At 35.3% G+C, this 18381-nt stretch overlaps 1 protein-coding gene across 1 annotated transcript in view; it reads right to left on the bottom strand.

The window, feature by feature from the left end:
• The window catches only part of DHX15 (DEAH-box helicase 15), a 54602-nt gene that overhangs the window by 1418 nt on the left and 34803 nt on the right, over positions 1-18381 (bottom strand). Inside the window, exons 7-13 of the mRNA XM_014855878.3 lie at positions 13831-13917; positions 12423-12572; positions 11912-12020; positions 11207-11398; positions 8179-8301; positions 2670-2860; positions 371-540 (exon numbers count right to left, since the gene is read on the bottom strand). Coding sequence (XP_014711364.1) covers positions 371-540; positions 2670-2860; positions 8179-8301; positions 11207-11398; positions 11912-12020; positions 12423-12572; positions 13831-13917 — 1022 coding nt within the window. The remainder of the gene's footprint in view (positions 1-370; positions 541-2669; positions 2861-8178; positions 8302-11206; positions 11399-11911; positions 12021-12422; positions 12573-13830; positions 13918-18381) is intronic.

The following is an 18381-nucleotide window of genomic DNA, read 5'->3' as shown; positions in this document are numbered from 1 at the left end:
TTGAGAGTTAATTATAATGGCATAGATAAAATACAAAGACTGACTGACTTCTGGAACCAGGAAAATTGAATTAATCACAACAGCAAGAGAATGGCTCCAAAGACATTGTTGGTACTAGTCAACTGTAACTTTATATTTGGCTCCAAATCCTGCCCATGTCCATACCAACAATCTCACTGTCCTCTTAGCAAAGAGTGTAAGAGATCAACCATATCCAAAGCCCTCTAACAATGGAATATATATCCCTAGCTGGTGGGAACACCAATTTCCCCTATGAGTGAAAAGAAGGACAGGACTTCCATAACAAAGCAGATTCCATTCTAAGCAAAACGTTAACAAAAACTATTACAACAAAAAAGGTGTTGCTTACCATTCTGGCTTGATATCTGTACACGTCCGGATGTAATTCTTTGTTGTAAGAACAAACTCATTATAAAGCACCCATTCGGGCTTGTGGTCAAGAACAGTAGAGGGATGCAACTGAACCACCTGGTTATCTTTCACAGTTAAGTAATGCCCTGTTCGTTCTAAATGTGCCACCTGAAACCAAAACTCAGTAAATTAATACAATGCTTCTGATGTACTAGTTACCAAAACAAAAGAGTGATATAAAGCTACCTACATAATTAGGAACAGGCAGGCCTCACCTTTTGCTTTTTATTCCATGGCTACACTTATTTATCACTGCCTGATAAAAGCAGGGATCAGCAAACTACTACAGGCCAAATCCAACTCACTGCCTGTGTTTGTTAAGGCCTGTCAGCCAAAAATTGTTTATACATCTTTAAATGATTGGGGTGGGGGGGATCTAAAGAAAAACATTTGTTGACACGTAAAAAATCACATGAAATTCAAATTTCAGTGTCCATGAGTCAAGTTTTATTAGAACAAAGGCATGCCCATTTGTCCATGGCTGCTTTAACGCTCTAAGAGCTGGCAGTTTGGTAGTTTCAATGGGGACCTACTGGGCCCACAGAGCCTAATACATACTATCAGGTCCTTCCCCTGCCTTACACCAACTAGAGTGGGTTCTTTAGCACCAAGGGACAATTATGTAGTAGATGAACAACTACGAGAAGATTCACATTTTAAGACAGAAAAATAAAGAGAGCAAAAAGGAGAAGCAAAAAGTAACCTAAAAAGAAAAGATAGTAAGAAAAAGAATGAGGAAAAAAAGACAGAGAAGGTGCATGTGCTTCTTGGTTATATTTCTTCTATCTATAATCAAACACTTTGGTGGCACTCTAATACTTCATTAACAAATACTGAAGTAAATGACTATACGTCCTTTCAAATTCTAGAACTCCAGTAGCATAAAGAATGTGTGAAAAGAAATGAATAATTATTAATAATAGAAAATCAATTTCAATTAATAAATATTTACTAAGCACCTACTGGGTGACAGGTACCATACTGTATACCCTGTTTCTAACAAATTTTTATCTTAAGAGAGAATCAGGAATCCATAATGCTTCACTATGGCTTTTTGGGAATCCTTTTTGAATTATTAAAAGAAAATTTAACAACACGTCTAAAGGAAGCTAGTGTACACTAGTACATACTAAATAAATATTAAGAATACAGTTAAGATTCTGGAAAAAGAATTCTCATATCTAACTCTATTATTCACCTAACTCTAATAAGCTTAAGATCTTCCAATAAAATGCCACAATAAACATTCTTATTGTTACTTTGATTTCAAAGACAGACAATGCACCAATCTACTTGTGTTTTGACTCAGTGCATTTAGATCCATTCTATTTATTGAGCTCATCCGGCCTTAAGGCAGGCCACCTCTTGCTTAGGAGACATAGCCAGAAGAACGAACGAACAAGCAAGCAAGAGACAGACAAGATAATTAAAATCAACCCTATCTCAAGTAATGGAATGATTTGTTTCTAATTTTATCACCAGAAATTTGAGTTTTTCAAAACATAATTTGTTTTAAACCTTTTAAAATAAATGTTCACTAAATTTACCTGACAAGTTGTACTTCAGTTTGTAAAGCCTCCAATACAACACACTTAAAACTAAATGAAACAGTTTAAATTATTTTTCATCTTTATTACTTAACTCAAAAGACATTTTTGGTTTTTGTGGCACACCTGTCTTAGTTATAAATATCAACGATCACCTATAGCACTGTAATGAAATATAGTTGATTACTTGAATTTGGGGTGAATGGTTTCTACATAAAGAGGAAAGTAAACTGTACTTCTGGATCCACCCAGACGACTGATTTCTTTCAGTACTCTGTTACGATTACATGTCTCCAATGAAGATCTAGATTCAAAGGAACTCTTTAACACATTTTATCAAAATGTCAAGGGCTGAAATTTACATTGAAGAAACAGCTGCTAATTCCACCGGAAAAATGGCTACCATATCCATTTGGTATAAAAAACACTCCAATAATAAAAAAGTAATTCTAAAATTGATTTCTACCTAACTGGATTACTAATTTCGATATTTAGGGAATTTGTTACTCATCAGGCACATAAAATTTCTTAGTATATTAGTTCACTTGAGAATCTGGACAGAACATTCAAGATCAATATTCACAGACAGTCCTAAAATGACCTGTGTTTAAGGGGATTCAAAAGGCTATCATAGAAAGCAAACAATATCATGTAAACATTTAATTACACATTCCTGTATTATCCACATACCTGCATAAAATACCCAGTAACCAAAGCTTTTCTTATATTAATATAATAGTCCCTGCTTGTAAAGTCAGTACTTCGACGAGGCAAATTAAATCTGTCCATAATTCGTGATAGCTGCTGGCGTACATTATCTGCTGACATCAGGGACCTGTAGTTAATGAAGTTGTCATAACACCACTGAACTGATTCATGATCTACAAAGTTGGAAGGAGGGGGAAAAAAGGGAGGACATGAATCATCCAAATAGGAATATTATATAATTAAAAAGAAAATCATTATAACCAGCAAGCAAAATAATCCAGAAAGGGAATTTACTCATATCATTTTTATAAATGAATCACAATATTATCAATTTTCCTAAAAATACGTAGTGAAGCTCAAAATCAGAAACAGCACTAAGGATTTTGGCAAAGGGATGACAATGATTTGAATAAACTATTTTTAATGAATTATTTTCCCTCTCAACATCCACCTGGTTGTTTCCAACAACACACAGGGGTGGGATGAGAGAATTGGTAAAATGCCAAGTCTTTCTCATTTTCAAAGAAAAGACAGGCTTAGATTTTCAAATACAATTTAAAAGTTATAAAAGTGAATTTCAAATGACTATTGTGTATTTTTCTTTAATTATTCCTCAGCTAGAGCACCCTAAACCTGAAGTGTTAAAAATTTTATTGTGATCGTGTCTCTTAACCATGGACCATCAAGGTTTAAAATACAAGTGATAACAGTTTTACAAGGATATCAGGAAGGCCCACCCACATGTTAATAAACAAGGCTTATATCTAAGCACTTCAAGTAACTGAACTACACGTATTTATTATCAAAGGGGTACTTCTCCACTGATGAATCTTTGACAAGCTTCCAACTAACCTAGTGTTGCTCATCTAAGAGCTCAAAATGTAGCATAATGTAAAATATTATACAGTGACTTTTTTTTTTTTTGCAGACAAGGCTTCACCCTGAGCTATCATCTGTTGCCAATCTTCTTTTTTTCCTCCTTTCCCCCAAAGCCCCAGTGCACAGTTGTATATCCCAGTTCTAAGTCCTCCTAGTTCTTCTATGTGAGCTGCCGCAAGCATGGCAATTGACAGAGAGGTGGTGTGGTTCCTTGACCAGGACCAGGAAGCGAACCCGGGCTGCCAAGGCAGAGAATGAGGAACTTTTAACCAGTAGACCATCGAGGCTGGCACTATAGTGACATCTTTATATCCCAAAGACAGTCACAAGGAGGCCCCCCTTTTGATAAATAAACCTAAGAGGGTTATCATGAAATGGGGGTAAAAAAAAAAAACCTTAAAAGTCGAACTGTGTTGATCCTGCTCCAGCTGTGATATACATTATTCTTTGCAATTTTTTTTTTTTTAAAGATTGGCACCTGAGCTAACAACTGTTGCCAATCTTTTTTTTTTTCCTGCCCCTTTCCCCCCCAAAACCCCCCAGTACATAGTTGTATATTTTAGTTGTGGGATCTTCTAGCTGTGGCATGTGGGACGCCACCTCAACATGGCCTAATGAGCGGTGCCATGTCCACGCCCAGGATCCGAACCCTGGGCCGCCAAAGCGGAGAGCACGGACTTAACCACTTGGCCACGGGGCCGGCCCCTGGTATATTCTTTTCCCCTTGGTTTCAGGATTCTATCAACTAAAATGTATAACAGTTTCTTAATAGCTTTTCAGAGGAACAACAGATATATTAATAAACATTCACTCATTACAAAATTCAGCCACATCTCAGAAACAGTGGGTAAGTAGGTGGGGTAGTAAACGGATGTTTAAACTGAAAAATTAACATGTTGTAATATCCATTAATTACTTTATTAATTAATTTTTATCTAGAAATAAAAGGTAACCATCTGAACTTACTGACATTTAAAACAAAGCACTGGGGGCCAGCCCCGTGGCCAAGTGATTAAGTTCACATGCTCTGCTTCGGTGGCCCAGGGTTTCGCTGGTTCAAATCCTGGGCGAGGACATGGTACCGCTCATCAGGCCATGCCCAGGCAGCATCCCACATGCCACAACTGGAAGGACCCACAACTAAAAATACACAACTATATACTGGGGGGCTTTGGGGAGAAAAAAGGGGGACAAAAAAAAAAAAGCACTGAATATCTTCAGGAGATAAACAGAAAGAAAGTATGCTTTAGAGGTATTTTTGCTTATGGTGATGCTCTGTAACAAGCTGAAAGGCAACGGAAATTTCGAAACCAAGATAAAAAAGGGCAATTTTGAGAAGGGTTGTTGATTTGCACTGATCTGGAATGTAGGTTTCTGAGGTTCTAAACTTTTAGAATTCATACACTACAGAGTAATAAAATGGCAATTTTAAGTTGTCAAGATAAATGATAGATGATGGTTCTACTGTATAGCTAAATTTGTGAGAAATAATTTGATAAATGGGAAGGACAGACTCTAAACATGGTAACATTTGATTAAAACAATTCTAGCTATGTATTTCTCACCAATACAGTAAACTACTCTTAAGATCTAAAACCAAACCACTTCAGAGTGAAATCACACATACACACACAGAAATTAAGGTGTTGCAAAAGAATTTAAATCTAGTTTTCTTTCTCAAACAGTATTAAGATAAGTTTTAGTATTAAGTATTAAGATAAGTTTACTTAAGTATTAAGATAAGTTTACCACGCAACCATTGTTCTCTAATGAAACAGACTCTCTTGACTAATATCTGAAATACATCTGCTATTTTTTCAATATACTTAGTGTCTCAATTAATAACACAGCATCATTTAAAAATCATTAAATTCAATAAATGGACATGAAATGTTCAAATATTATGTGGAGGTCTAGAAGCTTAGTATTAAATGGCTCTCCTTATCTGAAAAGGTGGCAGTGTGTGATTAAAAGCTAAATCCTTTGATTAATGGGGACAATTCTATCAAATGTCCAGTCCTTCTGTTTCCTTTGACCTTATTCAGACAAATGTAAAGAGCAAAAGGTCTAAAACCAACCAACAGCTTACCAGTCCTATGGCAGTGAGGAGCATTTAGTAGAAAAGGCTCCTCTACTAGTGAGTGAATGCTACCACTCTAACTCATAACACTCCCTCTAACCGCTAGTCCTACTTAGAAGGGGTAGGATTAAACCTTTTGTAGATATCTACTCTTCAATATTTTAACAGAAAGGTCTCAACTATCAAATATGTGAATAAAGAACAAGCATTATTTAGTAATTTTACTTTTAAATCTTAAATTCCATTAATTTCAAATATTGCATTTTACAATTGTATTTAAAATCAAAACACGTAGTTCAAATACCAATTCTAAATTTCATTTCACAGCACAATTATGAAATCCAAATACAATGCTGTGCTACTTAGTTATCAAAAGCTTAAATGGCAAAATAACACAATCTCCTAATTTTTAAAGAATTAAAATGTCTTAGAGAGTAATAAAGTATTAATAAAAAAAAAATTGCTCCTTTAGAAATCTTTTCACTTCCACGATCTCTTAATAATAACAAAGGATTCTAAGAACCAAGGTGGATGGGAATCCGCTCCTTCTCAAGGTCTTCCCTTTGTAGCAGTTATCAGTCTGCTAAAAGGTGATCCATCTGGTGATCACACAGTACCACCCGGTATGGTACAGTTTGGCACACAGCAGGAATACAGTAGATTTCTTGAATTGACCTATCCTCTCAGGGATAAAGTCATTAACATCATGCATTACCAATATGTTAGCCACAAACAAAGAGAAAATAAATGCTCTGAAGTAAACTGTGTACTGGCCTTCATCTCTTGGTTTCTCAATCACTTTTCATTTACCTCCCTTTTCTGCCCCAAATCTGCTAGACCTGGGCAGAGAAATCTTCCATACTTTTTTTTTACCTGACAGTCATCACTTCTACTAAACTCATACCAGGGTTCATATGCATGACATACATGTGCAGTACTTCGGCTGCTATGCTTTGTTCTACATACTGGCCCTCTAGTACTTTTGGACCTTGAGATGAACAAATTCACCCTCACCCCTAACAGAGATGTGCCAAAATCAGCAGACTGTTTTAGGAATGTAAACAGAATTTCTAGAAGATAATAAAAATGAGTTACAAATAAAACAAGGGGTGAAAAATTTTAATGTTGATGTTAGGAAAATAACTACTTCTTAGCATAAACCACAAACAGAACGATTGAGAACCCCACATTTTTGGTAAAGAGTGATGATGTGCGACTATGAGTCTTTGATTACATATCATCCAATTTACTGGCATGTAGAAATCAAACATTTTCAAAACCTGTTGCAGTTATTTCTGCATTTTTTCTCTTTTAAGTTTTGCTCTCGCCTTGTTTTTATAAACAGTGCATTCCAACAGCATATAACCTGATTATTACTTTGTTTCCTTGTTTTCAAGTAACTGGAAAATGTTTTCCATGTCACTAAATATTCTCTGAAAACATGATTTAAAGCTAGAACAATATTTCATCATGTGGCTGTAGCATAAATCACTGAGCCATCCTTCTACTGGTGGACATTTAGGTAGGTTTTTTTTGTTTGTTTTTCAGAATCATAAATAACGCTGGGAGGAAATCTTAATCATGTCTGTGTTCACAGAATACTAAAAGATAATTTCACACATTATTTCTGGGTTCAAGGGTATGAATTTCTTAAGGTTCTTGGTAACATAAAATCTACTGCTTTTCACAAAGACAACATGAATCTATATTCCCACCTCTGGTGTACGATTGTTCCCTAAACCCTCTCCTATACAGCTAAGAACTATTTTTCTTTAGCCTTTGCCCATTTTATAGGTGAGAAAATGCTACCTCTCAATAATAATGCATTTCTTGAACGAAAAAGTAGAGCTGAATTTTCCCCCCACGTTTACAGACCACTTGTAGCCTGACTGAGAACAGTCAAATCTGTAGCCCATTTTTCTATTTCCCAGTCTTACTTTCATGTAAGAGCTATTAGTAAAATAATACAGTAATGATTCTATAAGCGATACAAAACTAGTCATTAAAAATGCAGAATGGAGCAGCCCCTACGGCCTAGTGATTAAGCTGAGCACGCTCCGCTTCGGCAGCCCTGGGTTTGGGTCCCAGGAGTGGACCTACATGGCTGTTAGTGGCCATGCTGTGCTGGTGGCCCACATAGTAAAAAGTAGAGGAAGACCAGCACAGATGTTAGTTCATGGTGAATCTTCCTCAGCAAAAAAAACCAAAGCTGAATATATGGAAATAAATAGAAGAAAGTAAATCAAAATCTGTATGTTAGTGGTAAATTTTATACAAGTATTTCATTTTTATCACCCTGTATTACCCAGCTTTCTATCATCAGTGCTTCCTTCCTGATTATAAAAGCAAACAACTTTGAAAAAGATCAGCAATTTCTATGTTGAATGCTAGTCAGGAGTTTTTCCAAAAGTACCTCTGGGTTTCTAATGTAAAGTTGTCACAGATAATAAATGAAAGTGAGATGAAAAAACATTTTATGTGCTGCAAGTGACATTTAGACAAAAGAGTGCCTTCAATCTAATTTACACTTACTTTGTTTAAAAGCGTGGTAGACATTCAGCAGTGTCAGATGATCTCCATCTATGTGGGCAAATCTCATCTTGGCCTCATCTGCAGCTTTCTTGGCCTCCGTGGGGCGAACAAAACACTGTGGGACTAAACAAGGTTGGTATGGGCCCAACACAAACGCCCATATCGATGAGTCACGCATTCACAGATAGAGGAACAAGGCCTAGCTAGGTCAGTTCACAGAGCATAGGGCAGGGCAGGATGGCCTCCAACTGCATCTTGGACTGTTTACTACCTTGATTTGGTACATCAACACCTAACCACATCTGTAAGACAAGAGGATTTCAAAGCTACAGAGTACCTGATTATGTTAACTAGATCTAAAAGTAGGCATCAAAACAGCTATTCTGAAGGCCATCAAGATACTAGAAAGCTCAACTTATTTCAAAAACCAGTGCTGATAGCTCTACCAATATCCAGAATTATGGTGTCAATAGGCTTTTAGCTAAACGTAATTTTTCAAAACGCCATTCACTGAATCCACTGAATGGCTATGAAAGATATGAAGCTGTACTTGCCCACTGCAGGGCTAAAAACAACTTTCTAACCAGTCTACTGCCACAATTCTACTGTAATTTTTCCCCTAGTACTGTGGCTATTACCAACTGGTGGGTATCACTATTAGCACCGGTGAGCAGAAGCATATGTAACATAAAATATATCATGAAATCTTGGGTTTTAAGATAGCAGTAGTGGTGGAAGGTTAAACCGCCTCTGAATTAAGAAAATTCAAAAAGGCTGGGAATATTCAGCCTAGTTTTCCAGCATTTTAATAAAAAGATTAATAAAGTCCCAAGTTTAAAAAAATTATTTAAATCAAAACCTGAACATAAAAGCAAAATCCAATATTTAAAAAGTTGACAATTAGTCTGAAACAGTCATTATTTCAAGGGTCATCAAAATATGTAACTACAGTATTTGTTTAGAGCCTCAATATTAATTCACATAAAACTTTAAGTTGTTACAAAGGGTGCACTACATTTTTTGAAATACAACTTTCCTTAATTCACTTTAGCAATTCCATAGTCATAAAAGCAATATGAAAACAAAAATACTTAACAGCTTGGGACTTCGTCAACACATTTTTAAAGCTGTTAAAACCTTGTCAATTAAAAAAATTGTAAATTATCAGTTCAGAAAGAAGATAATGGGAATAATCGACAATGAGATCAAATACAGTACCAAATTACTCTTTCCCATACAGTTTCCCCTTTAAAAAGATGCCAAAGAAGCCAAACAGAGAAAATGACACGCGATCACAGTAAATCTTAGAAGTCTTGCTTAATGTAATTGAAGCAAGGCAATTTATAAAAGTACAGAAACCTCTCACAGCTGTGAAAGTTAATGTGAACTAGCTACCAGAGTTAATAGTGGGAATAAGTAGCACTCCATAAGGCCCCTGATTTGCACTATTTATATCAGGACCTGAAAACTTCAGAAGCTATTTAAATGAAAAACAAAGCATTACAACCTCAGCAAACTGTTTTTGTTCCGTGCCTTCGTCCTCACCCTTTAACATTGTCCCCCACAAATGTCAGGCTTAATGACTGCTACATACAAATGTTCATTCTCTTAATGTGCTAAGAATGACAACCAGTAAACCCTATGTTTTGCAGAACTCCTGTTACAAATGAGACATGTAGTTGCAAGATTTTCAACTGCATCACAATGACCAGTTTTTTAAAGGGCTAATATTCTAAACTCAAACAATGGTAATTATATAGTATGCCTGATAAGAGAACCTGGAAGAATAAAAACTGGGCAGATAACAACTAAATACACAAATAATCTGTTAACTCTTGCCCTACATTTTCTCTAAAAACTAAAATCTTGGGATAAGTACAACAGGGAAAATCTAACAAAAACAATACATAAGAAAGGCAGACAACAACCTACCACCACCTCCGCAAGTGAGACTACAATTTAATTAAAATTATTCACTACTGCCCTGCCCATCTGCTCTGAGTCTGATCAGTCATAACTCTGCAAAAAAAACATTTTAGCTAGTTCTTAAATAAAAATTCACACCATTAAAATATACCATACATCTAAACTAAGCCAAAATTTTTATATTTAGAAACTTTTTTCAATTTATCCTTTAATTCCAAAAGATTCTGAATTATTTGAGGCATTAAATTATAATTAAGACCAATAAATCACTCTACAATTGGAAGTCAATTCTCTCCAGTACCGAAGCTGGTATCACAGAGCACTTTGATGGTCAGTCAAAATTTAAGACATCTTCTATTTTTGGCTGTAATAATCAGTGTACCTCTGTATATTATCAATATTTCTTCTTTTTGGAAAATCTAATTTCCAACTTAAAATTCATTTGTGGATTAAATTTTACTGCTACTAAAACCAGAACTACTTGTTTAGCTTAATTTCAATTTGTTTAGCTTTCAATTTTCAAAATAAGCAATTTTATCTATTAGGTTTATTTCTTTTATCAAGTGTTTTTCTGCCACTGTAAAAGAATTACCATCAGATTACATTTTAAACCTAAAATTAAACACTACTTCTATTTATTTGACACTAAGTTTGAAATTCATCTGTTTGCCACTGTAATGCATATATATATAGAAAAAGCTACTTTAAATGATAGTTTGGGTTTCTCTCAGGCTCACTTAATAGTGACAAGTACTAGAACAAAGTTCTTCTCGTACTTTCAGTAATAAACTGCAAAACCAACGCACCTTCCAAAGAACTCAGTTACAACTGTGTTCAGACTTATTCTTCCCTTATCGCAATTTGTGTGTGCACTCAAGAGAGCCAATATTTTTACTCTATTTTGCGCACAATGACTTACTTTACTTTTCGATATACTATGCCATTATGAAGCTATTTACAAGATATGTAGAAAACAAAATGAGTTCCTTAAAACCATCTATAAAATCCACTATCATACTAAATACTAAAAAACAAAACCATAAGTGAAGTCCACCCAAATTTTGAAGAGCGGGGCTTTTTTTAGTTCCTTTCCCTCTATTACCTGACAACATAGCAGTAATAGATAGGACCTCATTAGAACAGTTGTAGTCACAACTTGCAATAACCATTTTAGCGAGCTGTGGATCTAGAGGAAACTCTGCCATCATGGATCCCAATTCAGTCAGATCTCCATCATCATTTAAAGCAGCCAGATAATTCAAAAGTTCTAGGGCTCTCATCAGAGTTTCAGGAGCTGGGGGGAAACGGCAATCTATTAGACAAGCTGCCTTTAGCAAGCAAAAATGTGACAAAGTACAAACTATTATTAGCAATCTCATTTTTCATGCTACAGCAGACTAAACTCAGAACTCAAACTGTCATCAAATTCAATTACAGGGATCTAACAAACAACGAATCAAATGAAACTGCAAAATTTTCCTGTATAGTAGTTAAAACTGTCAACTTCCTAAGTAAATTAAGTAACTGTTAACTCAACAATGTGTTTACCAACAATTTTTTTCTAAAACAAAATTAGGAAATTTTCATGCCCAGTCAATAATTCCCAGAATAATTTAGTTATTCGAGGGGGGGGATTTGCTCATATAATTGTCAGCTTTTAGTTTTAACACTAACACACAGGACTTATCTTGATGCATACTGGAAGAAGAAGGTAAAATGTACTTAATATATAAAATGAATACGATGCAGAGAAAAAGAGTCAATTTTGGTTAAAAGATTTCATAAAACCTGCTTTGAGAATTCATACCTGGTGGATCCATAAAATCAAAATGCACCAAATCATCAATACCAAGTTTCTTCAACTGTAACACAACTGATCCTAAATTAGAACGTAAAATCTCAGGATAGGTGTTATCCTAGGAAAAAACAAAATTGTTTGTTCTGTTAAACATTCCTTAATCCTCTTGCTCCAGAGGATAAAACATATCTGTTCTCTGCCTCCTTAGCTATTTACTTTGGCATTACTTCTACATCACTGACTCAGATGAGAAAAATAGTTGTGGAATGGACTAAAAAGGAATCAGACACTTTCTTTGAACTATCTTTATAGCGTTCTAAGTGTTTCTGCTGCTGTCCACCTCAACTGAGAACTGTAAGAAGAGATTGTATTGGTAGATTACACCGTAAATCTCACTCAGGGAAAAATTAAGGAGGTTATGGTGCCAAAGGCAAGATCAAGCAAATGAAGCAATTTTCTTCTGGTAACAAATTCAACTTAACCTTCCAAACACATAGAAGGGTACAGCAAAACCTCTTACCTGCATTTCTGTTTTATAAGCTTTCTCTGTGTAAAGTCTGAAGCACTTCCCAGGTCTGGTACGTCCAGCTCGACCAGCCCTTTGTTGAGCTGAAGCTTTACTAATAGCTGTCACCAAAAGGGACTCAACTCTGATTCGAGGATTGTACACCTATTGGAATGGAAATAATACACGAATGATTCTTTCTTCTGCTAAACACAAAACTGTGATCTAACAGAAGTAGCCAAAGCTCACAGATAATCCCCAAGTAAACAAAGTGGTATTGATGACTGCTACGAATCATGCTGCCAAAGAAACAGAACCCGTCATCCTTTTGCCTTAACTTTCTTTCAGGTGTTCTGACTCTATCATTCTGAAAGACTCAAGCTAACATGAAAAAGTTCTTATCCAACATCCAGACAGCTTACATCATCTTTACTCTTCCTAATTTTAAGTAATTTCAGTTATACCAGCTTCATCTTGCTTTTACATAGTGGACAGAGCTGAAGACTTTCTGCCTGAAAAGAACCTATCAATTTTAACACCTGATGTTCTCACTGGGCAACAACAAAAATCTTTTGAACTTAGTCCAGAAGTCAGCTACACGCTTTCAGTTTAAAGAAAATTTTGCCATAAAAATCATGAATACTAGGGTCAGCCCTGGTGGCCTAGTGATTAAGTTTGGTGTGCTCCACCTTGGTGGCTCAGGTTCGGTTCCTGGGCATAGACCTACACCAACTGTCGGCGGCCATGCTGTGGCAGCAGCTCACATACAAAAAAGAAAAAAGAGGCAGACTGGCAACAGAAGTTAGCTCAAGGTGAATCTTCCTCAGGAGGAAGGAAAAAAAAAAGAAAGCAAACAAACTAAAAGAACCACATGAATACTATGCATAACAAATTCTCTCCATTATACCTATAAAAATATAATCAAAGATCTTTGAATAACACAACATGTACTGTATTTATTGAGTAGTCACTTCGTTTGGCAAAAGTGCTTGGTATTCACTATTGATAAAGTAGCACTTAATGTACTATCTTTTCTCAAATACTATGCCTAGTATGTAAGAGAAACTCTAATTTAGTTGGATAACTGATCTGCAGGGATGACAATCTTGTACTCTTATTACTAGCCCTATATTCTTTAAATGAACATACAAACCAAAACACTCACCATCACTACACAGAAACAAAGAAACCAATGCAAGCTTAAAAGAAAAAAAGCCTAGGCTGAAACATTAAACGTGGGCTTAATATGTGAGAGCCAGCTGTATCACAAAGGGCTCATATCACAGAAGTCAGAAAATGAACCACAACAAAAAAGGAAAGTAATTCCAAAATCTAAATTTCAGCCATTGAGTGAGTAGGCAGTAAGTACTGTTAAGCTAACAATAATTTATAAAATATACAACTAAACTACTAAAATATATACCTTTTGTTTCGCAAATCCAGGATCAATCACAAATACCACACCATCTATTGTCAAAGACGTCTCTGCAATGTTAGTTGATACAACTACCTGTTAAGAAATAAACAGCATACAAATTATATTACAAGTCAAGTAAAATTCAAATGACAATCAGATTAGTCACTAACTTTCACTAAAAAATTTCAAACCAGTAATTAAACTAGAAATAAGGTTTGATTTTCAGTGGCCAATGCCTTACAGACACAACATTTAAGAATTCAATATTTCATTTACTTCATCATAACTTCCTTTTTCAACAAAAGCTATTTACTTCAGGTTATCACTCAACCACATTACATTCTGATTCCTCAAACAGAAGGATAACATCAAAAGAAAAATATCAATGAAGCAATATAAGGCATACCTTACAGATGTCTCCCTAATAGAACACTCCTTGGTTAACAACCAAACTCCACACAACACGTACATTGTTCAATCTTTTCAGGCAATATTTACAAAGGAAAATTTTTTATCACCAAAAATCAAAAATTTAAACAAAATGACACATGGGGAAAAAAATTCTCAAGTTATAATCCAAGAAGAATTGGCAGATCATCAGAATCAAATATAGATGTTTTGGAAAGTATGCAGTCTCAAAGGGGATGACATGTACTATGTCACTGCATATAAACTAACTGTTGAGAATCATTTCAACTTTTCACTGACGGAAAAATGTTTAAAGCATTTACAAACTAATACGATACCTTTTTTAAATGTAGGTGTTTTACTGTATTTTAAAGGATGTTTCAGGAAATTGGTTAGGGGCTCAAGAATGACATATTACATAATTTTTCCTTTTTTAAACAGGAAAATGCGGTCTTCATTAGTGTTTTTACCCAGAACATCTGATTTTCAGGAACAGATTATTGCCATTAAGAGGGAGATGCCTGTATATGCAAGCAGTTGACACAGATGATGAATCAGATACAGAGTCTGCTCTTATAGTTTTTACAGTTTGTAAAGGAAGATTAGATATGGATAGAAAGAGTAAATGACACCAAAGATGTGCTGTGAGATTTAAAAAAGGTTTACTTCCACAGCAAAGACAAGGAAAGCTTACTAAGAAAATGGCATTTAGGACAGTTGCTGAAGGCAAGGTGGGATCTAACCACAAGAGAGAAGGGAAGAGCAAGAGAAGATTCAGCTTAAACAAGGGCATGCAGGCGAGAATGGTCACAGGCAAAGATAAGAAATGAAAGGACTCCTATTTAAAAACTTTACTAGAGAATCACTAACAGGGTAATATTTTAGAATCATTTACATGTCTAAAACCAAAATACTTCCTTTTTGCATGGTCAGTTAAAAAGACTGCTAACTAGCAAATGGATAAGAAAACCAGAGGTGGCTTGACATTACTGAAGTCCATTTTTCAGGACATTTAGATGATCCGCACATTCAATAATCAGAACAAAAGCAAATATAAACAAGGTATATAAGATTGACAAGTGAACTTGAATAAATATAACGTGAGTTTAATATTCTTCCAGAAAGTCAGTGTATTGTAGTGAAAGAAGCCACGCATTTGGGGGTGGGTGGTAGAGCTAAAAATCAAACCTAAGTAGTTACGCAATGATGGAAAGGTTTTAATATCCCAAACTTCAATTTCCTTTTATAACTCTTGCTTATTAGTCTAGCAAGATGGGGGCTTTAAGAAATAAAATTAGACAATGGATATGGAAAGGCCGTATAAACTATCCAGAACTGACTACATGCCTGTGATTATATAAGAGGTCTCCTGGTTTTCCGAAATTCTGGGGTGAAAATTATTGTATCCTGGATAGATATTTAGGACAGTGGAGGAAATTACTTTAAAAAAAAAGTTATTTTGGAAAAAAATACATTTCACATATTTCTTCTAGAACAGAATACAGGCAATGAGATAAACTTTGATGTGATCCAAGTTTACAGCTCCTTATATAATTATTTAAAAATAATTTTTCGCCACAAAATAATTTGATTTGATGCACATGTGTTTTGTGTGTGTGACATATTATACAATACTTGTAAGGAGATATGGATTTGTGATTCCACAAGTGTTTAAAAATCAGATGATTATGCCCATTTGGCAAGTCCCACGTCATTACTGACAGTCTACTGCCATCTAAAAGCCAAACTCTAAAACTAAAAATCATGTAAACAACTGTACAACACTGGAGGTACTTCTACTGACTACCACGAGAGCTGGAGAAATAATACCAGCTAAGGCTAAATGAAACACACAAACACACAAAATGCAAAAGAAAAGACAAATAAATGAGATGATAACAAGTTATCTAACTGCCCTGGAACCTTAGCAGTGGAGATGAGACAAGCCCTAACTAAGTATGTTCCAGAATTAAGTGGCACATGATCTTATTAGCAATTGGTCAGAACACAAAGTGATCCTGAATTTGTCAAGGGACTTATATATGACCAATGGGAATATATATAAGTTTTCTAGGCTATATCTTGGCAATAAGTAGTCAGAGCCTTAAAAAGTGTTCAAACCTAACTGACCAAGTAACTATTCCAGGTAAGTAACCCCAAATACTATAAAGAATAAATCCTATGATAGAAAGTTTGACACTGCTGCCAATTTTATCTTTTTTAAATTCAGTGTGCTAAGAGTAAACTTTCATCTAGATTTATCCCCTCCCCCTTCAATACTATGTCTTCTAATGAAAACCACTTTGATTTATTGCAATAATTCCATTTCAAAGTAGTAGAACTCAGAGTACTTGATTTGCTCTACTTGAATTCTATTTGGACACAATAATGCATTTAGGTTAAACTAGTTTGGAATTTCAGTCCCAAGGGAACTCTGTGGGTCTCCAACTCAGTAAGAACATTAACTTATTTGTTTGTAAACATCCCAGCAGCACCACACTAAGTTATCTTCAGACAGTGGATCATTAAGTCTCTCTTTAAAACTACACAATTATCTCCACGAGGACCATTTCTCTTTTTTCACTGAGCAAAGTATGCTCTGAGCCATGTTAACTAGTAAAATGTAAGATAAGCTACAGAAAAACCAGTTATTTGTATGGATAAACTTAATGAAAAATAAATAAAATCAAAGAGTAGTTGCTGAATTTTAGTAACACCAAATCTACAAAACAGCAATTATAAGCCTTAGTCAAAAGATGCACAGAAGTGATTTACTGATGAGTAAACCCGAATGCATATACAAAAATACTGCTTGAGCTTAAAGTCAAACCCTTGAACAAACGGCAAGCATTATCAAAACAGGTAAAAATATCTACCTTCACATAAATAGATGGATTGCATTCGCAACTTTTCTTGATCATTAAAAACTTGAAATAGTTCACCATTAGCGCTGTTAGAAGTCCACATAAAAGGAACTAAGTAACTATTTGTAAAAGGAATGCTAGTTAAGTCCCCAGGTGCCCATAAATCTTTACCTTTAATATAGCCTACATTTAAAAAATTTAATACCAAAAAGCTTTCTTGTTAGTTTTACCACAATGAAATTATAAATTGTTTTGCATAAATAAATACAATGAGAATTAAGATAATAAATAAAGCACTACCTTACAGAAAGTACCAAAATATAGAGTAAAGCAGAACTATAATTATTTTGGTGGAATTTAAAAAATTGTATTAAACATTCTCTTTGTTCTAAACCTTTCAATACTTATTATATTCTACTCTATGCTATTATCCTTACAGTAGAACAAAGTAAACAACAAAAAATGAATCAAATTGTACTTTGTTTTACATAACTGGAAGCAGAGAGTAAATCCCTGTGTTCCTATGTAATTTTAAATTATTTGTGAATATCAGTGACAGTTACTCTTGAATGAAAGTCCCATTCTAGTAACTGGCACAATAATGTTTAATGAATTCAGGACAGAAGAAAGAACCAAGCTCTGGCCTCAACCTTTATTTTATGAGGTAAACAGAATTTTATCAAAGTTGTGGCATTTTTTACAGGGAATAGGAAAACAGCAAGTGAATACCAGTTCTTCCTGTTCCTGTTCCAGTATCCACTCACTTCCCCTCATAACCTGTATGCACCTTAATTCTCACCCTTCCTCCTTCCCCACAATCCCACCAATACTCTCTCCCACACTAACTGGGCGGGCCAGGCCCTGGGTCTGATGGTCACCTGCTCATCTGGCATGCCAGTCAGAGCTTGGCCAGAGTGTGTTTCAGGTATCTCAGGGTTTCAGAGGGAGCTCCTACCTCCTCCTAGGCAGCTTCCTAGCCCAGAATCAAAAATACATGATTTGATAAGCGAATCCCCCTCTATAAACTAGGCTTCTATAAAAATTTTTCATTTTCCCTTAAATACGCTGCGCTTCAACAAAGTGTTTTTCCTCAAAATGAGAATGATGCATCAATTGCCAAGGAAACCCTCCCTCCCTTCCAATGAGATCATCCAGGGAGACTATTACAGTGCTCTTCTCAACCTCTAAAATGAAGCAGACTCATGCCAAGAGATAACATGAGTTCCCAGCAAGAGGTCCTACAGCGTTAGCTAAATCAAACACCATCAATGGATGATGAAGAGGC

Source organism: Equus asinus, chromosome 3, assembly GCF_041296235.1.
Source record: "Equus asinus isolate D_3611 breed Donkey chromosome 3, EquAss-T2T_v2, whole genome shotgun sequence".
NCBI lineage: Eukaryota > Metazoa > Chordata > Mammalia > Perissodactyla > Equidae > Equus > Equus asinus.
The sequence above is the reverse complement of the archived record's forward strand: the minus strand, read 5'-3'. Positions and strand labels throughout refer to the sequence as shown.